Genomic DNA, 11,429 nt, shown 5'->3' with positions numbered 1-11,429 from the left:
TTAACGATTCCCTGTGCATTTTGTTTTGAACAACCTACAACCTGTGAACAATGTGAGGGGTTTATCGATATCCTGCCCATAATCATACTGTTAATATGGTGAGGCCATGACTCTAGATTCAAACTAGCCCAAGATGGACTATTAATAAGGAGTCTACCCTTACTCCTTAAGGTCCAAATATGTTATTTGCAGATGTAGACTGGTTCTGGCAGCCAAATACTCTCAACTGCGATTACGGTCCTAGAAACATAAATCCCTTTACTTTCATATCATCAAAATAATTTCACAAACGCAAACTATACACTTACTGTACACTGTTTTAACCAGCTTTATCACAGTTGCAGCAAGCAGTATTTTTCATTCACAACACGTTTCTGGCGGCGTTTTGTTACACACAGGTGTACAGTACATGCTAGATGGCTAATTAGCACAAGTGGTACCAATGTCTATCATAAACACGAAATGTAACATGGAGATATGGCCGTGTGGGAACCCTAACCATATACAGCTGCGTATCAATTTAACCTTTAGTTTTTTTTTTTAAACAATTTATCGCTGACATGAAAAAGTAGGTATTGTGCTTCCAAACCCGTACCGCTAGCGACGCAAGTTAATGTTAAGACCGAGCCTCGGTCGGTTTAACAAAACTTCACGATCATGACTAATGGAACTTAGTCATGATCAAAGGCTAGATTCAACTCTACGTTCAAGGGCACACCATTTTTTTTAAAGTAACAGTAATGCAATTATCACTTATGAATATGCAGAAACCAATTAAATATTGATGAATATATAATAATGTAAAGAGGACCTTTACTTGGAAGAAATTCGGCTTCTCACCAAAAGCACTCACAAACTTCTACAGATGCACAATCGAGAGCATCCTGTATCACCGCCTGGTACGGCAACTGCTCCGCCCACAACCGTAAGGCTCTCCAGAGGGTAGTGAGGTCTGCACAACGCATCACCGGGGGCAAACTACCTGCCCTCCAGGACACCTACACCTCCCGATGTTACAGGAAGGGCATAAAGATCATCAAGGACAACAACCACACGAGCCACTGCCTGTTCACCCCGCTATCATCCAGAAGGCGAGGTCAGTACAGGTACATCAAAGCTGGGACCGAGAGACAGAAAAACAGCTTCTATCTCAAGGCCATCAGACTGTTAAACAGCCACCACTACCATTGAGTGGCTGCTGCCAACACACTGACTCAACTCCAGCCACTTTAATAATGGGAAATGATGTAAAATATATCACTAGCCACTTTAAACAATGCTAACTAATATAATGTTTACATACCCTGCATTATTCATCTCATATGTATACGTATATACTGTACTCTATATAATCTACTGCATCTTTATGTAATACATGTATCACTAGCCACTTTAACTATGCCACTTTGTTTACATACTCATCTCATATGTATATACTGTACTTACTGTATCTTGCCTATGCCGCTCTGTACCATCACTCATTCATATATCTTTATGTACATATTCTTTATCCCCTTACACTTGTGTGTATAAGACAGTAGTTTTGGAATTGTTAGTTAGATTACTTATTGGTTATTACTGCATTGTCGGAACTAGAAGCACAAGCATTTCGCTACACTCGCATTAACATCTGCTAACCATGTGTATGTGACAAATAAAATTTGATTTGATTTGGAAGGAAATGTTTTGCCCGGAAGTGATTGCCACGGCTTCAGGAAGAAGACGCTCTGGGGTATGAGCTTGTTTCATTCAATTTGTGTGACCTAACAAATTAATCTTTGTTTATAGTATGTAACATTTTCGACTGTGAAACGTTTTGACATTATAGTATTTTTACGTCTCAAGACAACAACCGGAGTAGCTTGATCCAAACATTTCAATGGTTATAGCCTATATTTCCCAGTGTCGCTACTACCTAGCTAACGTCACCTTGTTAATTAATTAGCTACGCGAACATGCAATAGTTTACTGTAGTTTATAATTCATAGTTATAAACATTGAACAATTGTAGTAAACCAGTTATGTTTTTATTAACTCACGCCCGCTAGCTAGCTATTACACACCTTACTTGCTAGCTAGTTAACGAGAACCCAAGGTGGTTTACACAGCCGGTCAATGTAATCCAATGGAGTTGGAGTCGTGAATAAAGGTTACTTGCTATCAGCTGTTTTGTTAGCATGCATGCCAGTTAGTTAACTAACGTTAGCGCGTGGGAGATGTTGCCACTAATTGTCAGTCAGTGACCAGTAATAACTAACTAATGCTCTTCCTACACTTGATATAGGCCAAAACCCAATGCAACATATTTGATGGTCATGTGTTTGTGTTTTCTGGTCGATTCAAAGTGAATGAGATGGCGACGAATGAGGCAAGCTGTGAACAACCACAGAAGCGAGGAATCAAAGACAAACCGAATGGATATTTTGCAGGTTGGTTGTGAAACTTCTCCAAGTGAACCAGCATTAGCCTGTGTTTATGGAAAACGGATTAACAATTTTACCAAGGAAGGAGAAGGGTTGTGTTGCTAAAGGTATGCAGCAATGCACAACTTGTTATCTTGGGAATTCTTCTTACAACGTTACAGTATTGCCAGAATGGTTCCCAAACAGTTGTGTACTTATTAATTCCATAGTTTAGAAAAAAACAATTATACTTGATTCAAAGGTCGAGACTAGTGAACTCCACCATTTGCTAGTGTTATGTTCCTACTTAGGCCTAGACAAAGTGAATTGACTTTATCAAAGGCTTATGCTAGCCTATGTCCATCAAATTAAGGGGATATTGCTATGGCTTTTTTTATACTAGGCTACTTTTATAGATTCATCTGACCTCACGTGTGTGCTCCTGTATCTACAGACTCTGTGGTCAGTGAGAGGAGGCAGAAAGATAGGGAGGAGCGTCTCGCTCTGGTGCTGTGGCGGCGGCCTATCATCACACTACACTACTTCCTCCAGGAAACCTTCATCACACTAAAGGAGTGGACATTAAAGTAAACCACCACTACTTGACAGTAAAATTAGAAACCAACTGATTAGTTGAAAGCTGTCTCAGTTCTGTTGTGTTTAAAGTAACACTCTACCAGTCTAGCCATTTGGTAGATGTATCAAACTGTTCCGCTTCTTCCCCTCTGCAGGTTATGGCGACGAAGGGGGACAGTGTTCTTGTTCCTGGTGTTGTGTTCACTCTTCTCCCTTGCCTACTCCACTGAGGGAGCACACCAGAAGGTAAGGAAGGAGATAAACAAACTAATCTCCTCTGTCATTTATTTATTTGGGATGGTTAAAGATAAGTAACTGTTTATTCAGATGTACTGCATTCCTGGAGGAAAGGTCACCTGAGGAGATGTGTTGTGCAATATTTTTTTACTTGATGCTCAGGCCAGTACTTTGGATGTATCTTGACCAATGTGTTATTATTGTGTAAATTGTTCACATTTCCTAATTTTCCATCACTATCCTTGGCATAGTTGAAGTCAGAAGTTTACATGCACTTAGGTTGGAGTCATCAAAACCCGTTTTTCATCCACTCCACGTACTTTGGTGCAAAAAGTGCAAATCAATCCCAGAAGAACAGCAAAGGACCTTGTGAAGATGCGGGAGGAAACAGGTACAAAAGTATCTATATCCACAGTAAAAAAAAAAAAAAAGTCCTATATCAACAACCTGAAAGGCCGCTCAGCAAGGAAGAAGCCACTGCTCCAAAACCGCCATAAAATAGCCAGACTATGGTTTGCAACTGCACATGGGGACAAAGATTGTACTTTTTGGAGAATTGTCCTCTGGTCTAATGAAACAAAAATAGAACTGTTTGGTCATAATGACCATTGTTATGTTTGGGGGGAAAAGGGTGAGGCTTGCAAGCCGACGAACACCATCCCAACTGTAAAGCACGGGGGTGGCAGCATCATGTTGTAGGGGTGCATTGCTGCATGAGGGACTGGTGCACTTCACAAAATAGATGGCTTCATGAGGTAGGAAAATTAAATGATGTGGATATATTGAAGCAACATCACAAGACATCAGTCAGGAAGTTAAAGCTTGGTCGCAAATGGGTCTTCCAAATGGATATGGACCCCAAGCATACTTCCAATGTAGTGGCAAAATGGCTTAAGGACAACAAAGTCAAAGTATTGGAGTGGCCATCACAAAGCCCTGACCTCAATGCTATAGAACATTTGTGGGCAGAGCTGAAAAGCGTGTGTGAGCAAGGTCTACAAGCCTGACTCAGTTACACCAGCTCTGTCAGGAGGAATGGGCCAAAATCCACCCAACTTATTGTGGGAAGCTTGTGGAAGGCTACACGCAACGTTTGACCCAAGTTAAACCATTTTAAAGGCAATGCTACCAAATACTAATTGAGTGCATGTAAACTTCTCACCCACTGGGATTGTGATGAAAGAAATAAAAGCTGAAATAAATCGCTCTACTATTATTCTGACATTTTACATTCTTAAAATAGTGGTGATTCTATCTGAGCTAAGACAATGACTTTTTACTAGGATTAAATGTCAGGAATTGTGAAAAACCGAGTTTAAATGTATTTGGCTAAGGTGTATGTAAACTTCCGACTTCAACTGTAGGTCTCCAATGTTTTCTCCTAAGGATTAATGTCTTGTGAAGTCGTGTGTTATTGCTCTTTGTCCATGCAAAAGCGTAAAGCTCTCTCTACGCTCTCCCCCCTCCTGTCTGTTCTCATCTGCAGTATGTGCAGTACCTGGAGAAGAGGTTCCTGTGGTGTGCCTACTGGGTAGGTTTGGGCATCTTGTCCTCAGTAGGCCTTGGGACTGGCCTGCATACCTTCCTACTATACCTGGTAAGTAAGAGAACCACCCGTCCCTTGCCTGTCAGCTGTGACATCAAAAATGTAAGCTAACTTCTCTCACTCAGACATTGGAAAAGCCTGCTGTATCTCGGTAAATCAAATAAAAGTTTATTTGTCACGTGTGCTGAATACAACAGGTGTAGACCTTACAGTGAAATGCTAACTTACAGGCTCTAACCAATAGTGCAAAAAAAAATATTAGGTGAACAATAGGTAGGTAAAGAAATAAAACAACAGTAAAAAGACAGGCTATATACAGTAGCGAGGCTACATAAAGACACCGGTTAGTCAGGCTGATTGAGGTAGTATGTAGATATAGTTAAAGTGACTATGCATATATGATAAACGGAGAGTAGCAGCAGCGTGTAAAAATGTTTTTTTTAAAGGGGGTTGGGGGGCACACAATGCAAATAGTCCGGGTAGCCATTTGATTACCTGTTAAGGAGTCTTATGGCTTGGGTGTAAAAACTGCTGAGAAGCCTTTTTGTCCTACACTTGGCACTCTGGTACTGCTTGCCATGCAGTAGTAGAGAGAATGGTCTATGGCTGGGGTCTTTGGCAATTTTTAGGGCCTTCCTCTGACACTGCCTGGTATAGAGGTCCTGGATGGCAGGCAGCTTAGCCCCATTGATGTACTGGGCCGTACACACTACCCTCTGTAGTGCCTTGCGGTCAGAGGCTGAGCAATTGCCGTACCAGGCAGTAATGCAACCAGTCAGGATGCTCTCGATGTTGCAGCTGTAGACCCTTTTGAGGATCTCAGGACCCATGCCAGATCTTTTTAGTTTCCTGAGGGGCCATAGGCTTTGTCGTGCCCTCTTCACGATTGTCTTTGTGTGTTAGGACCATTCTAGTTTGTTGTTGATGTGGACACCAAGGAACTTGAAAGCTCTCAACCTGCTCCACTACAGCCCCGTCGATGAGAATGGATGCGTGCTCGGTCCTCTTTTTTCCTGTAGTCCACAATAGTATTTACTTTTTTTTCCTGAGAACGATGGTACAGTATGTGACTTTGGATGTTTTTGTGAGCCTGTTAGCTCTGCTTGTTGTTCCAGAACTAGCACGATAGACCAACAAAAAAATTGTAGTTGCGGTGAATTGGTTTACAGGCTTGTGCTTGTCCTCTGACCTAGAGGGACACATTTTGTGCACAGGCTATTTCCATCATTTGATTCACCACTGCCAGAAAATGAATACATATCCACAGTTTGTCCAGTGGGTGGCCTCATACATCCTATCTCATTCTTTCAGCGTGTTCAGTTCTCTATAGATCTGGTCCAAATAGAACTGCCATTCACCTCTGGGGCCCAGTTTTTCTATTTGGACTAAGTCCAGAAAACTTTTGATAAACTGGGCACAAAAGTCTGGGTAGCCATTTGATTAGCTGTTCGGGAGTCTTACGGTTTGGGGGTGGAAGCTATTTAGCTCTTGGACCTAGACTTGGCTCTCCGGTGCTGTTTGGTAGCAGGGAGAACCATCTGACTGGGGTGTCTGGAGTCTTTCACAATTTTTAGGGCCTTCCTCTGACACCGCATGGTATAGAGGTCCTGGATGTCAGATGGCTTGGCTCCGATGATGTGCTGGGCTATTTTATTTTTGAATCACTCTGACATTGCTGCAAATGCAATCGAAAATCAAACGCTTCATGAGAGCCCTGGCATTCAGTTTGAGGGGAATATGATCACCTGTTGGGCAGCGAGAACCAGCTCCTCATAGCTGGGTGATGCATGGAATTAAATGTGTTCCTGCAAGCCCATGTTGTGCAACATTTCTATAGGCTATGCAATTGTTTTCTCACGCAGTGTTTTGATGGTCTCCATTTAAAAAGCGGATCCAATCAGCTTTCTCTAGACTAGGCTGACTTTATTTCTCAACTTTCCTAATATTAAGCACATTGCTTCTATTTACAACCAGAGTAGCCTACATGGCTGATATGAAAATGAAACGCCGGAAAGTGTCCTCCATTCGCTATTCAAGTGCATATGGATGACATGTCTTTATTTTTCTGCGTCTGTTCCGACACGTGCTTGATAATGACCCATTCTCAATCAACTATTTTCAGACATTGTTTAGTATACATGTGGACCAGATTAAATTGACAGTGTAATGGGTGAGAATATTGATTATCACTTGTGAATGATGCCCGGCGTGTGGAGTCTAAGGCAAATCATAGTCCCATGCATCATGTATCCTATTCCATAGGCCTATATGTTTTGATAAGGTTTGTGTCACAACTAGTGGCCAAATGTCTAAGCATAGCCTTTAGCCTACAGAGTTGTGAAACATGTAATTTATCATTGCAGTCATTGCACAATCGAGTTTGAAAACAGAGTTTTGACTGGCCAATATTTAAGAGGATCCCAGCTTTCTCGTGCTACTATATTTATTGCTCAACTCTTAAAATGTAATCACATTAAACCTCTTATAACTGGCGTAGCTTACCTGGCATATTATAAACGGAACTGAGGGAAGCGCTTCCTCCGTTCGCTATTCAAGTGCAGGCTGCTTTTTTTGGGGGGGGGGGGCTATTCAAAAGAATATATATACATTTCACACATGCACAGAGTGTACAAAACATTATGAACACCTGCTCTTTCCATGCGGCTGCCCAGGTGAAAGCTATGATCCCTTATTGGTGTCACTTGTTAAATCCACCTCAATCAGTGTAGATGAAGGGTAGGAGGCTGGTTAAAGAAGGATTTTTAAGCCTCGAGACAATTGAGACATAGATTGTGTATGTACTGTGTATTCAGACCCCTTGGCTTTTTCCACATTTTATGTTACAGCCAAATTCTAAAATTGATAACTTAAAATCCATCTACACAAAATACCCCATTATGACAAGGTAAAAACAGGTTTTTAGAAATATCTGCAAATGTATTAAAAATAAAGATACCTTCTTTACATATTCAGACCCTTTGTTATCAGACTCAAAATTGAGCTCGGATGCATCCTGTTTCCATTGATCATCCTTGAGATGTTTGCACAACTTGATTGGAGTCCACCTGTGGTACATTCAATTGATTGGACATGATTTGGAAAGCACACGCCTGTCTATATAAGGTCCCACAGTTGACAGTGCATGTCAGAGCAAAAACCATGCCATCAGTTTCGAAGGAATTGTCTGTAGTGTTCCGAGACAGGATTGTGTCGAGGCACACATCTGGGGACATTTCTGCATTTCTACCAAAACATTTCTGCAGCATTGAAGATCCCCAAGAACACAGTTGCCTCCATTTTTAAATGGAAGAAGTTTGGAACCACCGAGACTCTTCCTTGAGCTGAGCAATCGGGGGAGAAGGGCCTTGGTAAGGGATGTGACCAAGAACCTGATGGTCACTCTTGACAGAGCTCTAGGGTTCCTCTGTGGAGATGGGAGAACCTTCCAGAAGGACAACCATCTCTGCAGCACTCCACCAATCAGGCCTTCATGGTAGTGTCCAGATGGAAACCACTTGTCGGTAATAGGCACATGAAAGTGGGATACCTAGTCAGTTGTACAACTGAAGTGTATTCCGCATTTAACCCAACCCCTCAATCAGAGCGGTGCGGGGGGCTGCCTTAATCGACATCCACGTCTTCGGCGAAAGCCCGCTTGGAGTTTGCCAAAGGGCACCTAAAGGACTCTGACCATGAGAAACAAGATTAGCTGGTGTGATGAAACTGAGATTGAACTCTTTGGCCTGAATACCAAGTGTCACGTCTGGAGAAACGTGGCACCATACATATGGTGAAGCATGGTGGTGGCAGCATCATGCTGTGTGATGTTTTTCAGCGGCAGGGACTGGGAGACTAGTCAGAATAGAGGGAAAGGTGAACGGAGCAAAGTACAGAGATCCTTAATGAAAACCTGCTCCAGCTTGAGAGGATCTGCAAAGAAGAATGGGAGAAACTCTCCAAATACAGGAGTGCCATGATTGTAGCGTCATACCAAATAATACCCGAGGCTGTAATCACTCAGTACTTTAAGTACCTCTGACAGCGAAGGGTCTGAATATCTATGTAAATTTAAGTTATTTTATTTATTAATTTGCAAAAATTAACTTTTTTGCCTTGTGTGTAGATTGAGTTACGTTCCCCAGTTTCTGTGTTGTGGGTTTGTGTGTATTTCAGGAAATGGCTTGGTTCTAGTTAGGTAAGTTGGTGCTAGTTAGGTAAGTTGGTGCTAGTTAGGTAAGTTGGTGCTAGTTAGGTAAGGTAGGAGAGGGGGCTCTAACTTTTTTGTTGTTGCTTTGGTTCCATCCAGCCCCTTTTCCCCAAATTACTGTGTGAAGGAAATAAATTCCCTGTAAACGGTAATCTATTCTGCCTCTGTCATCCTTACCTGCACCTGCAGTCACATACATCTTTCACTCCACGGGGAGTTGAGTGTTGCAGGGTGTTGCGTTCCCTCCAAGAGTCGTGCGTAACACTATATAGCCATGTAGACTGATTAGCCTACATTTTCTGATAAATGAATCAATGTCCTACAAAAACTTTCCAGCCAGAGGCCTAGGCTACTTGATGTAGGCAAATTGAGTGCTCTGCTCTGCGGGCACATAAAACTATACTAACTACAGCCTACTCCGGTTGTAAAGTGGTGCCGTGAACTCAATATTAAGAGGCGAGAAATATGTTGACATCTGTAAAGAATGTTGTGACTTTCCTTTCAATAACTATACTGAACAAAAAATATAAACGCAACATGCAACAATTTCAAATGTTACTGAGTTGGTTCACATTAGGAAATCAGTCAATTGAAAATAATTTAGGCCCTAATCTATGGATTTCACATGACTGGGAGTACAGATATGCAGCTGTTGGTTACAGATACCTTTTTAAAAACAAAAAGGTAGGGGAGTGGATCAGAAAATCAGTCAATATTTAGTTTACCACCATTTCCCTTATGCAGCACGACATTTACATTTAAGTCATTTAGCAGACGCTCTTATCCAGAGCGACTGACATCTCCGTCACAGTGGATCAGACTGTTGATTGTGGAACGTTGCCCACTCTTCAATGGCTGTGCGAAGTTGCTGGATATTGGCGGGAACTGGAACGCACTGTTGATCCAGAGCATCCCAAACATGCTCAATCGGTGACATGTCTGTAGTATGCAGGCCATGGAAGAACTGGGACATTTCTAGCTTCCAGGAATTGTGTACAGATCCTTGCGACATTCTGTGCATTATCATGCTGAAACATGAGGTGATGGTGGCAGATGAATGGCACGACAATAGGCCTCAGGATCTCATCATGGTATCTCTGTGCATTTAAATTGCCATCAATAAAATACAATTGTATTCATTGTGTGTAGCTTATGCCTGCCTGTACCATAACCCCACCACCACAGGGCACTCTGTTCACAACATTGACAACAGCAAACTGCTCGCCCACACAGCACCATACTGTCTGTGGTTGTAAGTTCGGTTGGACGTACTGCTAAATTCTCTAAAACTATGGTTGGAGGCAGCTTATGGTAATTTAATGGTAATTTCTCTATCTGGCAACAGCTCTGGTTGACAATCCTGCAGTCAGCATGCCAGTTGCACACTCCCTCAACATGATGAATAATCATGCTGTTTTAATCAGCTTCTTGATATGCCATACCTGTGAGGTGTGTGGATTATTTTGGCAAAGGAGAAATGCTCACTAATAGGGATGTAAACAAATTTGTGCCCAAAGTATTATTTTTTTTGTGCGTAAGTAATATTTTGGGATCTTTTTATTTCAGCTCGTGAAACATGGGACCAACACTTCACTTTTTGCGCTAATATTTTTGTTCAGTGTAGAACCACAGTTGCATTGAATATTTTGAGCAACGGTCATACATTGCATTTGGAAAGTATTCAGACCCTTTCCCTTTTTCCACATTTTGTTATGTTACAGCCTTATTCTAAAATAGATTTAATAAAAACATTTCCTCATCAATCTACACACACACACTACCCCATAATGACAACGTGAAAACAGGTTATTTTAAAATGAGCAAAATTTTATGAATAAAATAAACTATGTAAATGTGATAAGCATTTAGACCCTTAGCTATGAGACTCGAAGTTGAGCGCCAGTGCATCCCGTTTCCATTGATCTTCCTTGATGTTTTAATATCTTGATTGGAGTCCACTGTGGTAAATTCAATTGATTGGACATGATTTGATTGGAAGGTCTGTCTATATAAGGTCCCACATTAGACAGTGCATGTCAGAGCAAGAACCAAGCCATGAGGTCGAAAGAATTGTCCCTAGAGCTCAGAGACACGATTGTCAAGGCACAGATCCAAAAAAATGTCTGCAGCATTGAAGGTCCCCAAGAACAGTGGCCTCCATCATTCTTAAATGGAAGAAGTTTGGAACCACCAAGACTCTAACTAAAGCTGGATGCCCAGATAACCTAAGGAATCAGGGGAGTAGAGTCTTGGTCAGGGAGGTGACCAAAAATCCGAATGTCCCTCTGACAGAGCTCGAGTTCTTCTGTGGAGATGGAAGGACAACCATCTCTGTAGCACTCCACCAAATCAGGCCTTTATGGTAGTGGCCAGACGGAAGCCACTCAGTAAATGCCACATGACAGCCTGCTTGAAGTTTTGCTAAAAGGCTCTTAAAGTACTCAGACCATGAGAAACAAGC

At 41.8% G+C, this 11,429-nt stretch overlaps 1 protein-coding gene across 1 annotated transcript in view; it reads left to right on the top strand.

Moving 5' to 3' along the window:
* The first annotated feature begins 1,049 nt into the window (after positions 1–1,049).
* The window catches only part of LOC124005864 (vacuole membrane protein 1-like), a 21,160-nt gene continuing 10,780 nt past the window's right edge, over positions 1,050–11,429 (top strand). The window contains exons 1-6 of the mRNA XM_046315490.1: positions 1,050–1,096; positions 1,679–1,732; positions 2,346–2,429; positions 2,857–2,989; positions 3,134–3,224; positions 4,702–4,812. Of these exons, the coding sequence (XP_046171446.1) occupies positions 2,354–2,429; positions 2,857–2,989; positions 3,134–3,224; positions 4,702–4,812 (411 nt within the window). The 5' untranslated portion in view covers positions 1,050–1,096; positions 1,679–1,732; positions 2,346–2,353. The remainder of the gene's footprint in view (positions 1,097–1,678; positions 1,733–2,345; positions 2,430–2,856; positions 2,990–3,133; positions 3,225–4,701; positions 4,813–11,429) is intronic.

This window comes from Oncorhynchus gorbuscha, linkage group LG19 (assembly GCF_021184085.1).
Source record: "Oncorhynchus gorbuscha isolate QuinsamMale2020 ecotype Even-year linkage group LG19, OgorEven_v1.0, whole genome shotgun sequence".
NCBI classification, from domain to species: Eukaryota; Metazoa; Chordata; class Actinopteri; order Salmoniformes; family Salmonidae; genus Oncorhynchus; species Oncorhynchus gorbuscha.
This window is presented reverse-complemented; position numbering and strand designations above follow the sequence as displayed.